The sequence below is a fragment of the Phyllobates terribilis genome, unplaced genomic scaffold (genome assembly GCF_046119375.1).
Source record: "Phyllobates terribilis strain yellow unplaced genomic scaffold, ASM4611937v1 Scaffold_2__4_contigs__length_985480577, whole genome shotgun sequence".
NCBI lineage: Eukaryota > Metazoa > Chordata > Amphibia > Anura > Dendrobatidae > Phyllobates > Phyllobates terribilis.
In genome coordinates, this window is record NW_027362762.1 from 818,354,282 (window position 1) to 818,375,327 (window position 21,046).

The 21,046-nt window shown below is 41.4% G+C and overlaps 2 protein-coding genes across 5 annotated transcripts in view; one reads left to right on the forward strand and one right to left on the reverse strand.

The window, feature by feature from the left end:
* Positions 1 to 10,342, forward strand: part of NCBP3 (nuclear cap binding subunit 3) — a 28,671-nt gene extending 18,329 nt beyond the window's left edge. Inside the window, exons 9-13 of one of the 2 annotated variants that reach the window (XM_073667660.1) lie at positions 2,626 to 2,723; positions 4,569 to 4,821; positions 5,859 to 6,004; positions 6,348 to 6,518; positions 9,903 to 10,342. In XM_073667660.1, the coding sequence (XP_073523761.1) occupies positions 2,626 to 2,723; positions 4,569 to 4,821; positions 5,859 to 6,004; positions 6,348 to 6,518; positions 9,903 to 10,141 (907 nt within the window). In that variant the 3' untranslated portion in view covers positions 10,142 to 10,342. Of the gene's footprint in view, positions 1 to 2,625; positions 2,724 to 4,550; positions 4,822 to 5,858; positions 6,005 to 6,347; positions 6,519 to 9,902 lie in introns of both variants that reach the window. The other variant, XM_073667659.1, reaches the window with a different exon arrangement.
* A 6,843-nt stretch (positions 10,343 to 17,185) lies between these two features.
* Positions 17,186 to 21,046, reverse strand: part of SARM1 (sterile alpha and TIR motif containing 1) — a 33,597-nt gene continuing 29,736 nt past the window's right edge. For all 3 annotated transcript variants that reach the window (XM_073667661.1, XM_073667662.1, XM_073667663.1), the window contains exon 10: positions 17,186 to 19,290. In XM_073667661.1, coding sequence (XP_073523762.1) covers positions 19,161 to 19,290 — 130 coding nt within the window. In that variant the 3' untranslated portion in view covers positions 17,186 to 19,160. The remainder of the gene's footprint in view (positions 19,291 to 21,046) is intronic.

Consider the following 21,046-nt stretch of genomic DNA (forward strand, 5'->3'; position numbering starts at 1 on the left):
TCATACCGAATTTAGGATCGCTGTCTGCAATCCGTAGTTCTGGATTATGATGCCCCTCACAAAGCTTATCTGTTAGCAGCTTTAGTCTATATTTCTCAGATACTATAGATAAATTGGTGAAATTCTAAGGCAATGGTAATTGCATGCTGTATGAACCAACATTCATGTTAGTGTGAAAACTCCGCTCAGGTGCAGGGAATGGCGTGATTCATAGAATGTTAGAGTTGGAAGGGACCTGCAGGGTCATCGTGTCCAACCACCTGCTCAATGCAGGAGTCACTAGATCATCTCAGACAGATGTCTGTCCAGTCTCTCTTTGAAGACTTCCATTGAAGGAGAACTCGCCACCTCTCGTGGCCACTTGTTCCACTCATTGATCACCCTCACTGTCAGTTTGTTTCTAATATCTAATCTGTATCTTCTCCCTTTCAGTTTCATCTCATTGCTTCTCGTGTTTCCATGTGCACATGAAAATAAGGATGATCCTTCTACAGCAGGGATGTCAAACTCAAACACGCAGAGGGCCAAAATGAAAAACTTTGACAAAGTCGCGGGCCAACCAGTATACAGTATAATGGGCCCCCCCGTAGTCCTCCATGCAGAATAATGGGCCCCCCCGTAGTCCTCCATGCAGAATAGTGGGCCCCCCCGTAGTCCTCCATGCAGAATAGTGGGCCCCCCCGTAGTCCTCCATGCAGAATAATGGGCCCCCCCGTAGTCCTCCATGCAGAATAATGGGCCCCCCCGTAGTCCTCCATGCAGAATAATGGGCCCCCCCGTAGTCCTCCATGCAGAATAATGGGCCCCCCCGTAGTCCTCCATGCAGAATAATGGGCCCCCCCGTAGTCCTCCATGCAGAATAATGGGCCCCCCCGTAGTCCTCCATGCAGAATAATGGGCCCCCCCCCCCCCCGTAGTCCTCCATGCAGAATAATGGGCCCCCCCCCGTAGTCCTCCATGCAGAATAATGGCCCCCCCCCCCCCGTAGTCCTCCATGCAGAATAATGGGCCCCCCCCCGTAGTCCTCCAGGCAGAATAATGGGCCCCCCCCGTAGTCCTCCAGGCAGAATAATGGGCCCCCCCGTAGTCCTCCAGGCAGAATAATGGGCCCCCCCGTAGTCCTCCAGGCAGAAAGATGGGCCCATATAGGGGTGATGGTTCTGGTGTTGCAGGCCAAATAAAACCAACCTACGGTCCAGAGTTTGACATGTGTGCTCTACACTGTGACATCCCTTCAGATATTTGTAGACCGCTATTAAGTCTCCTCTTAGCCTTCTTTTTTGCAAGCTAAACATTCCCAGATCCTTTATTTTAACTGTTTCTCGTAGGACATAGTTTGCTCCACTCACCATCCTGGTAGCTCTTCTCTGAACTTGCTCCAGTTTTTCGGTGTCTTTTTTTTTTTTTTTTTTTTTTAATGAGAAGCCCAGAGTTGATTGGTTGGCAATAGTTTTATACCATCTATAGCACACATGTCAAACTCTGGCCCGCAGGGTGATTATATATGGACTGCAACGCCGCCACTGCCCCCCTCCTCCACCTCATGATTCTGTATGGAGGACTATGTGGGGCCCATTATTCTGTGTGGAGGACTATGTGGGGCCCATGATTCTGTATGGATGACACATTATACTGTCTGGAGGGCTGCGTGGTGATTGCAGTTGGGGCATCATACTGTGATGAGGTCACCATACTTTGTATTATATATTAGTTCAAAGATTTTTATATTTTATTACATATTTAAATTAGACCATTGAGCCATATGCTTTTTACTGCTCTTACTTAACGTATTATAATATTTCAGTATGCCCCATTTGTTATGTGTTTATTTTATTCGAAGATCTATTAATTAAAATGTACTTTGTTCTTGGAACTACCCCTTTAAGTTTGTTTCCATATTAAAAGGTTAATCCTCTCTATTTGATGAGGAAAATCTTCCTCAAATATAGGCATTTTTTTTTTTTTAAATAAATCTCAAGGTTGGCCCTCGACTTTGTCCACGTTTTTTATTTTGGCCCTCTGTGTATTTGAGTCTGGCATCCCTGATCTATAGGAAGCACCCAAAAATTTGACAGCTGCAGATTTAGACTTGTGAAGGAAGTGCATCCTTGAAATATAAGAGACAGCAGTGACATCATGAGAAATCAGAGGGAAAGCTATGGTTTTTTTATATGGTTTCTCTTTATTATCAGCTCTAATCCCCGTGGTGATTTTTTTTTTAGAGAGGAGTTTATGTAGACGGAAAGTAAGTTACTGCCTCTAGTAGATGTGTCTGTCTATAGTGTGATTAGTTCTATAGACAAGCCTGGCAAGTCCTACAAATCACACTGCCTAATCCTGTGTATTGCACTCTTAGGCCAGGACCCCACTATCAGTATTTGGTCAGGATTTTTTCTCAGGAGTGGGAGCCAAAACCAGGAGTGGGTGATAAATGCAGAATTGGTGACTTGTTTCTATTCTACCTTTTCTCTGATTGTTCCTCACCTGGTTTTGTCTCCCACTCCTGAGAAAAAATACTGACCGAATACTGACCAAATACTGATAGTGGGACCCTGGCCTTAGAATTAATGTGTGATGGATCCACACTTCTATGCAAGTTTAACAAAACTTTCCTTTTATACGTAGGAAAAGGCGATACCATTCACGCCGTGTCCAAAGAGATGTAACGAAGAAGAGGACCTTTATTGGCGATGACGCACCCGCCTACCAGCACCTTCATTCAGGTAACAGTACGTTGGTTGTAGTGAGTGAAGATCATAAATAGAAATGTCACTAATAAAATCTGAGCTGTTTGTACCTTTCTTTGTTGTAAACCTCAGGAAATACTTCCAGCATATGTCTATAGTATGTCCCCAGTATATGCAAATATCACATATGGTCGTCTTTCAAGACAAAAGAAAAAAAATGAAGTTAACATATATACTCTAAACATAATTTCTGCTGAGTATACCATATAGACACATACCGGGTATGCATTGGAAGCTTTTCCCTGAAAACCGGAAATGATGAAATGTGTGCATGGCCTTAGACCACCTTGTATGTGATTTTTCACGTACCCATTATAGTCTATGGGGCTGGTCACATGTCTGTATTTTTTTGCATACTGTATGTCTGCAAAAACAAATCATGGAGACCTGTTCGATTTTGATGAAAATCACCCATACAAGTCTACGGGATCAGGAAAATTGTGGCCAGCACTCGGTTGCCATCCTTTTACTTTTCTCTTTTAACATTGCAATAAATAGAAAGTTTGCCATTTTGTTTCTTCATCCAGTGATAACAGCTGGTTTTAGAAGCGGAGACACTGACCAAGCACTGATAAAAATCAGACCGTTTTGTGCACACAAGAAAAATCACTGACGTCTGTATGAGGCCTGACTGTTAGGGCTGTGCGCTGTTCAGGCGAGGTTCACACTGATGATAGGAGATCCAGATTTGTGTTCTGTTACAGGATTAGAAAACCGGTACTCCTGGAAGAAACTGGTCCATTGCACGACACAATCGGTGCCAGTGCCCTTAACTCTAGTGGGGCCTGTGTGGTTTCCGTTGGGATGGACCTCATTTTTATGGAAAAAAAAAAATAGCATCGCTTGCTGTGCTTTTTTATTTTGGTAAAACGTATGAAACTTGTGAAGGATGCAAATGTGAACCTAGCCTTGGTTTTCTAGTTGTTTTTGTTTTGCATTTGGATTTTTTTTAGCATACTAGATTAATAAACTGGTCGCACAATGCAATATTAATATCAAAACTTCCATGTGTAGTTTGTGAGCAGATGGAGTACGGCTCTGTTCACACTACTGTTGCTTTTTCTTTAATAGAAGTGTATATGTTTGAATAAGCTATTTCTGTATATGTACCCATTCTTGATCAGTCTCTTAACTATTAAGTTTATAACTTTGTCCATCAAGCAAATGAAGAAACACAATTTGTACATTTAGAGCCAGTAGTAGATGGTTAAAAATATATAAAACTACTGATGATACAATGCTGTGAGAATTAGATATTATTCAGACAAGCATCATGTGACCTTGCTTGGCAGTGTAATGATTTTCACTATTCCAGGTCAGCAGCAGAATCATTATTACAAAAATCTGACCTCTGAACAAAATAAAGCAAGTGTGAACAGGTGCAAGCTGCTATAACTGCTTAAAAAGCAAATAAAAGAATACAGCAGCGCTCTGTAAGCACCAATATGTATGCAAACATTGCATATATGAAATTGGGATTGCATTACTGCTAATATAGAATATGCTTGGAGAAAGAAAGGTATGCCTTGACATGACTGGTGGGCTCTCATGAATTGGCCAATTTAGGCGCTAAGTACTTTCATTTTTATAAGTATATTCTATGTAGCAGTAGTGTAGTCCCAATTTCATATATTCAATGTTTGCATACATCTTAGTACTTACAGAGTGCTGCTGTATTCTTTTGTTTGCAGAATCATTTTTCTATATAATGCAATGTGGCTAGCATTATTCATAGAAGATGAGCTTTCTGGGCCTTTGGGCTCTGTAGCTTGGCTCATGGGTTGAAATTTGCCTGATATGTAGGCCTGGTGAATGTTCCAGAGGAGCCAATAGAAGAGGAGGAGGAGGAAGAAGACATGGATGAGGATGACCGTGTTGTTGTAGAGTACAGAGATGAACTTCAGGCTTTTAAAAGGGAGCGAGAGGGAGCAAGGCGTTCTGCAGCCAGCACCTCAGACTCTGACGAAATGGATTATGACCTGGAACTGAAGATGATCTCCACCCCATCCCCAAAAAAGAGCATGAAGATGACCATGTACGCTGATGAAGTGGAGTCACAACTAAAAACGATCAGGTAAGGCCCTTAGTGATAAGGTTCAGGGTGGAAGGGTTGATTCCAAAAAGTGACCATGAGCCTACTTATATGGAAGTTACTGTACGATCCACTTTCCTTTTTGGCCATAGACGTTAGATGACTGTAGGGTAACACTTGTTGGGTTGGCAGCTCTATATCTTGATTCTCCTTCACCATAGACATGCACACATTGCTTGGGCAGGTGTTCTGCAACAGGAAGAGGGGATTAAGCAGCTGCCAGAAGGCTCTGATGGCAACTTTTCTCCCCTGAGAATAAAATGATCGGAAATGTTGACATTCATCACTTTTTTTCCAAGAACATCTGCTTTCAGGGTAAAGTCTGAGCACCCCATAATCATTAGATGGTCAGCTGGGCAGAATTCAATATACATCTAATGTGTATGGCTACCTTAAAGGGGTTGTGCCCCCAATGAGAACTGCACCGATCACAAGAACAGGGCTCTTGAGTCCTTTGTTTTGAAAGGAGCGACAGTCGAGGATGCGCACTGCAGCTCCATTTAAATTCTGTGGGAGTGACAGACAAGCGCTATACTCAGGCAGCCCCATAGACTTTGAAGAGCACTCTGTTCAAATGGATGACTCAAGACCCCTATTCTGTTAATTGGGGGGGGGGGAGGGGGCATCCTTACTACTTATCAACAACTTGTCTGTACTTGGATAGGTGGAATGTTTATACATCCCTTACATCAGTACTACAGTAGGCACCAATATTACTAAATCAGACTATACTAAACGGGGGTGGTGCATAGTAAATTTTATAATAAGGTTCCCTTGGAAACATGTTCTGTGAATGTGAGGTAATTAAGTGAGTGTTTAAAATAAAAACGTAGTATTTGCATATCAATGTGCAATATTAGCCACATAAAGTAAAAATGCTTATTTACGTTCCCTTCTAAAATCCTTTTCCTTGTGAGTGTCATATTTGTAGAGAAGTTCAGACTTTCCATTCAGCTGCTAGGCTGTACTGTATTATTGGATACTAAACGGTTAACATCTTCCATTATTTCCCCGTACAGGAACTCTATGAGATCAGATTCCACGAGTAGTGTGAAAAACCGGATTGGAAGTAAAACCCATTCTGAGAAGCCGGCTGACATCCGGCTCTTACTGGAAGAGAAGAGACAGAGCGGTACAAGTAGACAAGCAACCGGTGTCAAATCCGGTAAGACCGCCTAAACATGCTCATAGTAGCGCTACAATGTGCTCCAGACTGCTGTGCAAATAAATAGCTTGGTCTGTGTTTGGTTTATTAGCATGATTATTTGGATTGATGGGCACATTGGAGCAGCCCCTTTACCTGACTAAGACCAGGAGTGCGGGTCACAATCACTAAGATTGAGACAGTTGAGAGTGACCGATCAGTCCATGAGGAGAGAAAAGCAGATTTCTCCTCAGTTGCTTATTTTCATATGTACTTTATTGAGTTATGACCAATAATGACGGTTACTCCTTAACACTTTGAGCTGAACTGAAGTGTAGAATCTGTTTTCGGTTCCTCTGTGTAGATGTGCGGCAGAGGCTCGGAAAAAGACCGCATTCTCCAGAACCAAGGAAGGTTATGAGTAAGGTTCCGGAATCTCGCAGAGAGCCTGTGTCTGATGTGCACAGCCGGCTTGGTGTACCAAAGCAAATGGAAGGGAAGGGACTCTACTCCGACAGCAAAGAGAAGAAAACAGGTTGGTTAGATATTCACTAATTGTGTAAAAAAAAAAAAAAAAAAAAAAATCTGGTTTACCTATTGTGTTTGGGTCTCTTCACATTTTTTTGGTATATCCTTGACATATGTCACTGACCAAACTCTAACATATGCCATCATATAAACCTGCAGTGGCATGGCATACATCAGCATTTCACTCCCACTGTAAAAAAGAAGTATATGTATATTAATGGCTATTATCCTAAGTCATGTGATGAGGCTCGTTAAAGGGTCACTATTCACTTTTAGGATTGCTACTTCCTGTAGGTGGCACTAGAGTTCTGGTCCTCTTCCTCTCTGAAGAGACAATTTGTATATTAATGTGCATTCTGCCAGGCGCATGCTAAGTAATATACTATGAGCTCTTTCCTGGTTAGTAAAGCATTTCTGCGTCTCTATTCCTGTTAATGGGCAATTGTCAGTAGAATCAAGTGTCCTAAGCCTTCTACCTCTATAAGCAGATCATAGAAAGTTAAATAAAATGATACCTTCATATCTGCGATCCGATGTCTTATTCCAGAGAATTCCACCTTAATATGTAAATCAGCTGTTAAGATCTATGGGTCGGATATAGATCTCCCTGAGAATCTGCCCCCAGATCTTATTATAGATGACTGGGGGGGCGTTACCAGTGTGAGACATGTAGATCAGGAGAGCAGACTGTCAGCCATTATATATCTCACACTGGTAACTGCCCCTTTAATTTACAATAAGCTTTGGAGGCAGACTCTCAGGGAGATCCATGTCCAGCCCTAAAATCTTTACAGCTCATAAGAAAAACGTGGATTTCTCTGGAATAAGATATCGGATCGCTGATATCCATGTGTCATTTTATTCAGCTTCCTGTGACCTCCATGTCCATATACATGGCTCAGGAGGGTAGATCTTACTGACACATTCCCTTTAATAGGAAATGTCAGTGGTGCTGTTACAGCTTCATTATTTACCAGTGATGTCCACAAAGTGGACGTCATTCCAGAGTTGTATCATTGGCTCCTAATTCAGTTTATTTCTTGTTTCTTCTATTGCAGCATGTATAAAACTTAGGGTAATAAAAGTATGATGAGCGGGGGTTCTAGTATTTTGATTTTAATTAATTATCTTGGTCACTGTATGATGGGACCATCTTCTTTAGATGCACGGCCATCTGAATTTTGCGAGAAAATTACATTTAAAGATTTGTGTTTTTCGATAAGTAACCTTACGAGTTTTCTGCAACTAGAAACTAAAGATTAGATCATAGTTATTAAAATTCAATTAAAGCCAGAATATACACTTACCAATGATATGACGATGAAAGATCTCCCTCCACAATAGCCGGGTTGTAAAGCTGGAGAGCAGCCATCTAAGCTTGTACTGGGGCGGGGGGTGGAAGAGGAAAGTGACAGCAGGGAGGAGGTGTTGTGGCTCTCTCATAAAACCCAGCAGTGCTTTACCAGGTTAGTTATGCCCCACACCCCCATTCACATATAAGCAAAGCATAATCATAATTAGGTTTTCAGCCTATATTGGCAGGTTCAGATGACTTTATTCCGCTGTGCATGGGGGCCTTGTGGCTTTAAAATTCCTAACATGTCTGTTTATTTTCACTGAAGGTATATATATATATATATATGTATATATGTGTGTGTGTGTGTGTGTGTGTGTGTGTGTGTAAATAATTTTATTTTTTTTTACACATGTACAGTGCATTGTGAAAGTATTTGGCCCCCTTGAACTTTTCTACCTTTTACCACATTTCTGGCTTCAAACATAAAGATATACAATTCTAATTTTTGGGGAAGAATCAACAACAAGTGGGACACAATCGTGAAGTGGAATGATGTTTTAAACTTTTTTTTAACAAATTAAAAACTGAAAAGTGGGGCGTGCAATATTATTCGGCCCCTTTACTTTCAGTGCAGAAGTTCAGTGCGGATCTCTGAATGATCCAGTGTTGTCCTAAATGACTGGTAATGATAAGTAGAATCCACCTGTGTGTAATCAAGTCTCCGTATAAATGCACCTGCTCTGTGATAGTCTCAGGGTTCTGATTCAAGTGCAGAGAGCATCATGAAGACCAAGGAACACACCAGGCAGGTCCGAGATACTGTTGTGGTGAAGTTTAAAGCCGGATTTGGATACAAAAAGATTTCCTAAGTTTTAAACCTCTCAAGGAGCACTGTGCAAGCGATCATATTGAAATGGAAGGAGTATCAGACCACTGCAAATCTACCAAGACCCGGCAGTCCCTCTAAACTTTCATCTCGAACAAGGAGAAAACTGATCAGAGATGCAGCCAAAAGGCCCATGATCACTCTGGATGAACTGCAGAGATCTACAGCTGAGGTGGGAGAGTCTGTCCATAGGACTACAATCAGTTGTACACTGCATAAATCTGGCCTTTATGGAAGAGTGGCAAGAAGAAAGCCATTTCTCAAAGATATCCATAAAAAGTCTCGTTTGAAGTTTGCCACAAGCCACCTGGGAGACGCACCAAACATGTGGAATAAGGTGCTCTAGTCAGAGGAAACCAAAATCGAACTTTTTGGCCACAATGCAAAATGATATGTTTGGCGTAAAAGCAACACAGCTCATCACCCTCAAAACACCATCCCCACTGTCAAACATGGTGGTGGCAGCATCATGGTTTGGGCCTGCTTTTCTTCAACAGGGACAGGGAAGATGGTTAAAATTGATGGGAAGATGGATGGAGCCAAATACAGGACCATTCTAGAAGAAAACCTGTTGGAGTCTGCAAAAGACCTGAGACTGGGACAGAGATTTATCTTCCAACAAGACAATGATCCCAAACATAAAGCAAAATCTACAATGGAATGGCTCAAAAATAAACGTATCCAGGTGTTAGAATGGCCAAGTCAAAGTCCAGTCCTGAATCCAATCGAGAATCAGTGGAAAGAGCTGAAAACTGCTGTTCACAAACGCCCTCCATCCAACCTCAATGAGCTCGAGCTGTCTTGCAAGGAAGAATGGGCAAGAATTTCAGCCTCTCAATGTGCAAAATTGATAGAGACATACCCCAAGCGACTTGCAGCTGCAATCGCAGCAAAAGGTGGCGCTACAAAGTATTAACTCAAGGGGGCCGAATAATATCGCACGCCCCACTTTTCAGTTTTCAATTTGTTAAAGTTTAAAATATCCAATAAATTTCGTTTCACTTCACAGTTGTGTCCCACTTGTTGATTTTTCCCCCAAAAATTAGAATTTTATATCTTTGTTTGAAGCCAGAAATGTGGCAAAAGGTAGAAAAGTTCAAGGGGGCTAAATACTTTCACAATGCACTGTATAGTGTAAATCTGGGGCATCAGTATACTTGTATATAACTTGCATGAAGTTAATTACCTTTGATTCTCATCCATTGCAGGAGGCTTGTGGAATCGACTAGGATCCGCAGCACCTAAAGATAAACTGAAAAGCCCTGAGAAGGGGCAGAAGGCCAGTGCGGCTCCAGAAGAAGACGACTCCGTGTTGCAGCAGGCCTGGGGAGCTTTAATCAAAGAGAAGGAACAGATTAGACAAAAGAAAAGCCGCCTGGACAGCTTGCCTTCTTTACAGATTGAAATCAGCCGGGAGAGCACTTCTGGCTCCGACACAGACTCATGATAATGATGATAGACTTGCGTTTCGTTGGACAATGGCTTCCTGTAGCATGACAGCAACTTGAAGATGTGCCGCTCCTGCCTTTCAGACAATTGTTTGTTTTTTACTGAAGCTGAGACACCAATAGTGGCAGCGGTGTCCTCAACAAGGCTCTACATAATTGATGTCTCGGCGTACCCGGGGATTAAAGTGTATTGGTTCCTATGAAGTGTTTCCTTTTTCCTTTTTTTATATCTTATGTAACTTACTGTGAATGAGTATAAATACATTTCTTTTGGAGAGGGGTGTAGTTTTAATCTACAGACCAGATATCTGCTTCATGACTTCCAGCGCTTGTGGGCTGTAATCATTGGTTGTGTATCCTCATCCTCCGTGACACTGTGGTCCATCAGATAAGTGATACTGTCTCTGTATTGCAAGCCTTATTTCTTAATAATGTATCCAGAACTGTTGTGGTATACAGCAGCTCTAACCTCTAGTTACTACATGATCCGTGGCAGAAATTCATCTAACACTTGACTTTCTGCTGTGGATCCACATAAGGCTCAGCTCCATTGAGATTCAATTGGATCAGTCCTCTGCTTTACTATGAGGAATGCCTTGAAATTAGTACTTTGATAATGTTAATTATTTCTGCAACAGAGGTTTTTTTTACCCTGGCGCTGCCAAACATTTTTGCAGAAATATTGTAAATATGAAAAGGAGGTTGAGGAAATCTTTGTACAGTGCATGTAATGCAGATTTTGGAATAGGAACCACACCAAAATCTGTGGGGCTTTAAGACAAGACCACAGATGAGCAAACTGTTCACCAAAACAAATCTGTTTTCAATTCATCGTGGATTGGGTTCTAGATTGGAAGAATAATACACCAGTCTGCCCATTGTAGTTTATGGACTAGCAAATTTGGCAAAACTGTTTGTTAATCCTTAGTTGGGAAGTTTTTTTGAGGTATTTAAGATTGAAACTTAACAGATGGAAATAACATGATCCTTACATTTACTGTTTGTTTTCTTTTAATTTATCACTAAAACTTGTTTTATTTTTAATATATATATATATATATATAATATATATATATATATTTATTACACACGGCAGCTTATTCCAAGTCATTCGTAAGTACAGTTACAGTTCAGGATCGGTTCACACAGATTGGATATGCTGTGGATTTTTTTTCAATTGCAAAATTTGCACCAAATCCTGTTGACTTTTTAGCAGAACTGCAGCTGAAGTGTGAAAATCCGCAGCTTAGATCGACATTTCAAATGCTTAAAGCGAACCTGTCAGCAGGATTTAGCCCTATAAACTAAAGGCATGGCCATAATGGTGCTGCGATGCTGATTAACCTGATACCTGATGTGAAGGGATCCGCTCAGTGGCTGGTAAATACTCACCATATGAAGTTTTCAGAAAATCACGTCTTGTGTGCTTTGGGGCAGGACGTGGGGGCAAGGTCTTCTCGTTCCCTGCCCCCCACCAGCCTCCTCTGCGTCTTCTGCCGGTCAGTGATTATTCAGTCACCTGCCTCCTTTTTAAAATTCCGTGCCGCCATTATCATATTGTGGGTGGCGACTTTAATAATACGGTGCCAGAGGCGGCACATGCGCAGATCGAGATCTCGGCTCAGTTCACAACACTACTACTGTAATATGCAGTGATTTCCTGCAAGAAAATCCACAAATAAAAATCCACTACATATTATCCCTGTAGGCCCCATGGGAACAACACACATTTCCTATAGTTTTCTTCCAGACATGTTTTGCATATTGACCCAATAGTGACTAACCATAAAGATAAGCCTTTACATGGACAGATTTTTATCCTAACTTGATTTTTAGGATTTATTCTGCTTTCTCTTCGCATTATGCCTTAATATGGCATCACATGAGGAGGTGGCAGCAGTACTCTGATTATCCCAGTGTGATATATTCGTTATCTTGGACCTGGTTCACCCTCTTCCATACCGGGCCTTTGTTGTCAGCAATTCTATGTAGGTACATGACTTGGTCAGTGTCTAATATTACCTAATGTCATGGATACTTTCTGTAACGCTAGTGATTAATTTTAACAATTGACTGTCGGCTGCAGTCCACAAGATCACATACAATCCAGCATCTTCCTTTTGGACTGCAGCTGAAGCGCAATTAAAATTAATCAGTGCTATAAAGTGTTGGTATAGGCCGAGCCTTATTCACACGTCAGCGTTTGTAAGCCAAAATCAGGAGTGGCTCCAAAACACAAAAGAGGTGTAAATCTTACAATTCTAGTTTTTTTTCGCTGTAGGTTTCTGTTTTTGGTTTATCAATACTAATAGGAAAAATACTGAATACTGGTCTGTGAATGATGCACCAAGCGCCTGTACTTGGTTTGAACAGTCATTCTGTGCTGATAGATTCCCGTTCACTCCAGATGTTATCACATTAATTGCAAAACAATTGTAGTAAAGTCATTCCTTGCCATGAAAAATTAACTTGATCCTCAAAACCCAACTTCCACTGAATTTTGCTCTGCCCCAGGAAGACCTGCTTAAAGCATTTCTGTCATCTTGTTGTCTCAGCAGAAAATGTTAACAAGGACAAGGCAGCTGATAACATTCTATCATCAGTCTGCTATGGTAATTCAAAATGGACTGGTGCTTGTAATCATTATTTTCTTCTGTAAACCATGGTTACTTGCAAAGGAACCCATGTAGTCATCATTGATTTGGCCCTAACTCAACCATTTATGGGATCTTCAAAGAGAGAGGTTCAATCACTGTGAATAAAGCTTCAGGGAACCCAAGAAAGTCCAGAATGTGCAAGCACTGCCTACAAAAGAGGATTTAGCTATGTGATCAGTTCAACACCAGTGCAGAGGCAGCTGTCTGTACATCTGCACGGTGAAGGCTTATTGGAGGCTGGCCTAGTGTCAAGAAGGGCAGCAAAGAAGCCACTTCTAAATAAATCAAGGACAGATTGACATTCTGCAGGAAATACAGGGCTTGGACTGTGGTAAAGTTATTTTCTCTGATGAAGTCCCCTTCAGACTGGGATATCATGAAGAATGATTGTTTGGAGAGCTATCATGGCCCTGTGTCATGCCAACAGTAAAGCATCCTGAGACCAGGATCCTTTCATCCAGTGGAGTGGAATCATTCACAATTTTGCCTAATAACATGGTCAGGAATAAAGAATGGGATCTAAACATCCTCTAAGAACAATGTATACCAATGATTGAGGAGTAATTTGGTGATGAACAATGTTTTACCAGCCTGATGGAGACCTTGTCACTATGCAAAAGGGATAACTAAGTGGATTGGTAAAAAAAAGTCATTTAAATTTTGGGTTCATGACCAGGAAACTCACCAAATCTCTATCCCAGTGAGACCTGCTGACGACCTCTAAAAGTTGGTGAACAAACAAAAGCGCAGAAATTGTGATAAACTCCAAGCACTGATTAGATAAGGATGTGATTTCAGGATTTGGCCCAGAAGCTGATATCTAGCAGGTCAGAGCAAGTTGCAGAAATCTGGAAAACTAAGGGCCAACACTGTAAATATTCAAGCTTTGCACAAATGTTATGTATTTGGCAGTAACAGTGTAAAAACGTATGAAATACTTATTGATCACAACTGCACAGACCTGATCAGAAAACATTTGCACACTAAGTAGACAAATTTTTCTCTACTTTGTTTCGTAACAACCTTTATTGGAAATGTCTGGACATAAAAGGGACACAGTATTGAGATAATGGACATTAAATGTTTACAGTACATATACATATAAAAAAAAACTTGAGATAAAAATTACAATCTGGAAAAAAAGGCCACAAGAAAAGGGTTGTAAAAGGGGATCTGTCAGCAGGTTTTTGCTACCTCACTGAGAGCAGTGTAATATAAAGAGAAGCTGAATCCATCGATGTATCACTTAGATTACTGGGTGCAGACGTTGTGACACAATCAGAGCTTTTAGATTTAGAATGAAGCAGAGCTGAGAAAGCTAACCCCGCCCACACCACAGCAGACCTCGCCCATGCCAGGTTCTCCATGTACAAAGCCCATAGACAGTGAGGTGCTTATCACAGGATGGGGTGTTGCCGGACTCGTATAGTTACTAAACAGCACACACTTTTATTCTGTGTTTCAGCCTCTATCTCCTGCTGTATTCAGATTATATAACAAAAACCTGCTGACAGATTCTCTTTAACCTGATTTCCATTTTCCGAGCTCTGGCATTAAAGGCAGAATCTGGTTACCTGAAGAATTTCATTATTCAGGAAAGCATATACCAAGGTTGGTTACTCATCACAGGTTTACTGTACATGCAGATAGATAGCTTTAGAAACGTATTTACATCTCTACATAGTCATATTGCATTACACGACCATTTCTTCTTTAGTAAGGAGAAGCTCGATTACAGAGGCACCCACGGTCACATCACTGCTTTGGGTGGGCTCCACATGCAGAACAATTGCTTAGAATCTATACGACCAGACATGATGGCCAGGTCTTAACATCAGTAATCATTGCATCTGTTCCTATAGTGTGTCTGTGGTTATAATGGGGCTGCATTTTAGGGTCCATATTACACAACTAGGTCTCATGCAGTTTTACTGAACCATCCATCTCAATACAGGCCTTATGCACCTCAGATAGCATCTGAATGAAACTCTTACGAGCGTATGTTGTCATGTGCGAGAGAATCGGGGCCGATTATACAAATGACACTTGGCTCAATCTCGGTCAGAATTTGCGCTGTGCTCCGATCCTCTCGCATGAGAAAATCGCAGCACAGGTGCGGAGGAGATGGAGAAAGTCATTTCTCCATAGCCGGCGTCCGCAGTAATCACCCGCATCCATAGACTTGTATGAGTGAGTGCGATTCGATTCTCGGCTGCACCCGCAGCATGGTGCGATTGTTCTCTCAAGTTGAATCGTCATGAGAAAATAATACAGTAAACATGAAATTCTGTATCTTGTAATATTACGTTTGCTGATTTCACTTACATTTTGAGATTATAACAATCTACAATATAGAGAGAAGCTGTTGCTTCCTGTAACAATCAGAATAGCTGGAGCTGACAGATCTTACACCGCATGTTCAGCAATACTTCATCTATCATTTCTGTCCTTTTTTTATTAAAAAACAAATACATATAGAATTGCAAGATGTCACGAGCAACAGGTATTATTATCTCATCCTGAAATTATAGGACCTATGATCTTAATTTAACCCTCCATTGACCAGGCCTGATAGGGGTTGTCCTCTTACACATTTTATTGGCCCGTAGGCTTGCAGACTAATCTCCCCGGGTCTAGCAATGCCTTTGTGCGAATGCTCTGATATTTTACTTGTCTGTGAGCCTATGGACTAATACAATAGAATTTCCTTTATCTTTCCTTGGTCGTCCAATAGTAGCATCGTCATTAGACAAGAAGACAGAAGTGGTGATAAACCTCTTCTGTCTTCTCTGTGTCCCCAGCTGTCTCTCTGGCACTCCACGATTTCTTGTCTTAGGACAAGCATAAAACATTAAAGGAGCTGTATATATCCTGTTTGTTTTTAACACTTTTTATCGATTTGCTACTGATTGGCGGAGCAGCTAACCTTCTCACGTGTGTCTCCCTATGATGGACACTTGACGCTGTACTGTGTGTTTGTAGCTCACTTTGATTAAGGCTATGTGCCCACGTTGCATTTATGAAGCAGAAAATTTCTGCTGCATAAATGCAAGTCCTCTCCCGGAAAAACGCATGCGGAATTCCGCACGCGTTTATCGCGCATTTTTCGCGCGTTTATCACGCGTTTTCCACATGCGGAATTGCCTTGCGTTTTTTATGCATTGGACAAAGGCAATTCCGCTTGCGGAAACGCAAAATTAAATGACATGCTGCGGATTTTTGAACGCGGCATAAACGCTGCGGAAAAATCCGCAGCATGTGCATAGAACTTGCGGAATCCCATTGGGGACCATGGGGTGCGGATATACATGCGTTTTTCAAGCGTTTACGCTGCGGAAATTCCGCAGCATATACGCTTGAAAAATGCTACGTGGGCACACAGCCTAAATGTTACATATGAGGCGGCATTCACACAAACGTGGGACACGTCCTAGTGCTGTCCATTTTATCCTCAGCGCATAGACCCAGTGATCCATACATACATTAGTTTTAATAATGAGTCCGAGGGTCCGATACATAAGACTCAGAGCAGGTCCTATTCTCATCAGTTTTGTGGCTCAAATTCGGTCATTAAAATCTATGGGGATCTGCATAAAGCAGATGACACAGAGAAGACAGACTTTGTATTTCAGTTTTCCATCCATTTTTAACTGGTACAAGAGTCCAGGGATAAAAAAAAAAAATGTTCAGGTAGTCTACCTGCTTCAAAGATGGATGAAAAAAATAAAACCAATCCAACGGACACCTGAGAAAAAATTGGTCTGTTTCTGTAGGATTGTAACAACGCCGCTCAGATGTGTCAATGTAGCCTTAGAGGTATTGCTGAGGTTAGGTAGTCAGTGATTTCATTATATACAGATACCCGAGCTGGTTTCTATCAATGAATAAGAAATGATTGCGCACAATATTATCACACTGGCATGCCTTCATCCGGAAAACGGAGAGTACAACATATCTTTGAATCACTTATTTTGACAGAGAAATAACAATACATATTTGTACTTTTTAGAAAAGCTGCTATGTTTGAATTTAGAGTAGATTTGTCACAAGATTTCAAAATATAAAGTACATATATTATTACAGGGATATTCCCATCTTAATAAATGAGAACTGTCAGATGCTGCTTGTAAATACAAGCAATTTTACAATTTACTGCTTATTAAGCCGTTCTTGAGATATGAACAATTTTCTCTTCTTTTGTTTATAGCTCGTTGCCTTGGAGACCGACTTTTGCTGCTAGACAGCGGAACACGCGCAGTGCTTACAAGCTCTTTTCTATTGAGCTTGAAAGTAGCGATGAGCGCAAGTGCTCATTACTGGAGTCTGCCGAGGGTGCTCGGGTATGCACTGAGTATCGCGAGAGCTCAAGTGAGATGTTAAGAGTCCCCACGGCCACATGTTTCTCAGCTGTTAGCAACAAAACATGCGGGGATTGCACGTGTTTGTCAGGCAATCCCCGCATGTTTTATGGCAGACTAACAGCTGTAAAACATGCGGTCGTGGGGACTCAAACATGTCACTCGAGCTCTCCCGATACTCAGTGCATACCCGAGCACCCTCGGCAGACTCCAGTAACGAGCACTTGCGCTCATCACTAATTGTAAGCGCTGTTTTGAACCTGGTCAGCATCACTGGAGCACGCCGTTACCTCCTAATCCCAGCCATCATCACCGCAGTGCTTAAAAGCTAGACAGCAGTGGTGGTCAGTCTCTTAAGAAACGAGCTGTAAACAAAATAAATTTGTTCATATCTCAAGAACGGCTGAAAATTTTGATAAGCAGTAAATTGCAAAAGTACTTATATTTAGAAGCTCTATCCAACAATACCCATTAATGAAAATGAAAATAATCCTTTAAGTATGTATTACAAATTAATCTGGCCCCGGATTTCACAATATAAAATGCATATATTATTAAACATACTGTATCTCATAGACTGGATGACAATATTTTGAAAATCCATGTCAGAATGGCTGTATAACCCGTTTTGATTTTTTTTGCCTAATATTAAGCTGAGGATTTTATCAGTTCAGGTCTAGATTAGTCATAAAATGCTCATTTTAATATCTGGCAAGAAGAATGTTTCTAAAGCATTGTACAGCCATTAAAGTACATCGGGTCTATTTTATACCTTATGCAGGTTGTATTGTGAAATCTGGTGTCAGCGGTTGTAAAGCAGAGGGACAGCACATGTATGGTCACTTTTGTGCTGGTAAATGAGGACCGGGCATCCTTGTTCCCAGGATCCATTAGATCCATATTATTCAGACACTCGTGATCAATTTGTTACGGCATATCTAGTGAACGTGGCATACCAGTCTAGTTAGCGAACACCCTTTTACTTTCATATGTATAGAGAAGTAAAGACAAAAGGCGGAAAAGATATAGACATAGGGTGCCAAGGCATTCTGATCCTATCTGGGTCGTTTTAATTGGTCTAACTATTGTTCCTGAAAATTTATCCGATTTAAAGGGGTTGTCCGGCTTTAGGGTACAAGTCTGCAGTCACTTTATTTGACTGCAGAATTGTGAATCTTCACAACGCACGCACTGTGCACTATGAGGATTCCCTGGCGCCGGGAGCAGGTGGTCATATGAGTGCATTTATGTGATTTACAATGATTTATTATGTGATCTGGAGTTTTCTTGCCGGATCTATTAAAAATTGACAACAACGGATGCCACATTAACAGATCCATTGCCCATTGACTCCAATGTTAAAAAAAACAGATCTGGCAGAGATCAGTTAGTGAATAATCGGCTAAAAAGTTGTCAGCACAACTTTTTTCCTAACGGATTTCTGCTGGATCCGCTCTGACAGATCATTACTGGACATGTGAACATGGCCTAATGCTGGACAACCCCTTTAAAATGACATCTAGTTTAACAAGAGTACCTGGAAATGTACTGATTGTATCAGTGCTTATTGTCCCATGAATGCTCAGAGCAAGAGAGAAACAGATAACAGTCAGTGCTGTAGGATAACACTGGGATGTGAAGCTCTGGATACTGAAGGCCATGCCTTTCTAATATTCTTGCAAAGTCTGATAACGTTGAATGGCTGGTGCCATGTCACATTAGTCTTGCTTTTCAGTTTGCTGTGTGTTCATGTAGAAGAGGCGTTAGGCTGTGTATTCCAGTCTAGGACCTTACTCACTAAAGCTGTGAATGGATCTCATCCATGGGTAATGCGGTTTCCCTATTATGAATATAGTTTGAAGAAAATGCCAAAGCAGAAAAAGAACGTATCTAAGGAGGACAATGGAGATCCAATAAGCCAAAGGGCACAAGGAAGCGCAGAATTATCCTGCTGGTACTACTGTCCACAAGTCACTGCCAGTAAGATCTTCATCTGGACCTTACTATTTGTCCCCTAGTGGAGGAGTGCCATCTAGGCTGGTCTCAGATCCCACCGAAGAATCCCGAGAGGAGCGCCCTTGCAAGAAGCGGATGATCTTCTCAATGGTTGCATCCTGGTACTCATGTGACCACCTGGGGGTGAAGAAAAATACTTCTAGATGAATTAGGGATAGCAGAGAAACAACCATTATTTTGACTACTTTTTGCTTTTTATTATTTATGTAAAGCCACCTCCCTGGTGCCAAGTAGTAGGAAGCAGTAATACAATGGCGAAGTTATACCATGGAGGTTTCCGTACCTCTGTGTGGTGCTATATGTTTGTATGTTTGAAGCTGCTTTAATCTATTAAAGCAAAGAAATTAAATCTACATACATGGATCCATGTAAAACCTCTATATTTTATACAGTGGGGAAAATAAGTATTTGATACACTGAGGATTTTGCAAGTTTTCCCACCTACAAAGAATGGAGAGGGCTGTAATTTTTATCGTAGGTATACTTCACCTGTGAGAAACAGAATGTAAAATAAAAACCAGAAAATCACATTGGATGATTTTTAAATAATTAAATTGCATTTTATTGCATGAAAAAAGTATTTGATCACCTACCAACCAGCAAGAATTCTGGATCTCACAGACTTGTTAGTTTTTCCTCTTCCCTGTGCCAGTCATTGCATTGGTTGCCCATCCAATATAGAGTTAATTTTAAACTTATCACGCTTACCCACAAAGCGCTCCATGCTTCAGTACCCCCCTACATCTCCTCCCTTGTCTCAGTCTACCACCCTACTCGTGCCCTCCGTTCTGCCAGTGACTTAAAACTAAAATCCTCCATAATCCGAACTTCCCACTCCCGTCTCCAAGATTTCTCGCGTGCTGCGCCAATTCTTTGGAATGCACTACCCAGGACAGTTCGATTAATTCCCAATACCCACAGTTTCAAGCGAACCCTAAAAACACATTTCTTTAGACTGGCGTATCGCCTAAACACACTCTGTCCGTCCCAGTTTTCCCCCATATTAAAATTTTTTTCAACTTCAGGTTCATACCAACCATGCACTTAATAGCCTCTGTCAGGAAGGTACACATACTGGCAGGACACCAGTCCATGTATTATTATTTATCCTATTCAGTATATCAAGGCTGCATTATACAATATATATACATGTTACCTTTTGTGTCTCCCCCATTTCCTCATAGACTGTAAGCTTGCGAGCAGGGCCCTCACTCCTTTCGATATGAGATATGCTTATTCTGTATTGTCTGTATATGTCCTCCCTAAAATTTGTAAAGTGCTGCGGAATATGTTGGCGCTATAAAAATAAAAACTATTATTATTATTATTATTTTCCTTCAAGAAGCCCTCCTACTCTGCACTCATTACCTCTATTAATTGCACCTGTTTGAACTCATTACCTGTATAAAAGACACCTGTCCACACACTCAGTCACACTCAAACCTCTCCACCATGGCCAAGACCAAAGAGCTGTCTAAGGACACCAGGGACAAAATTGTAGACCTGCACAAGGCTGGGATGGGCTACAGGACAATAGGCAAGCAGCTTGTTGAGAAGGTAATAACTGTTGACGCAATTATTATAAAATGGAAGAAACACAAGATGACTGTCAATCTTCCTTGGTCTGAGGCTCCATGCAAGATCTCACCTCGTGGGGTAAGGCGTGGCTCTGTAAGAAGCATTTTAAGGTCCTGGAGTGGCCTTCCCAGTCTCTAGACCTGAACCCAATAGAAAATCTTTGGAGGGAACTGTAACTCAATGTTGCCCAGCGACAGCCCCGAAACCTGAAAGATCTGGAGAAGATCTGTATGGAGGAGTGGGCCAAAATCCCTGCTGCAGTGTGTGCAAACCTGGTCAAGAACTACAGGAAATG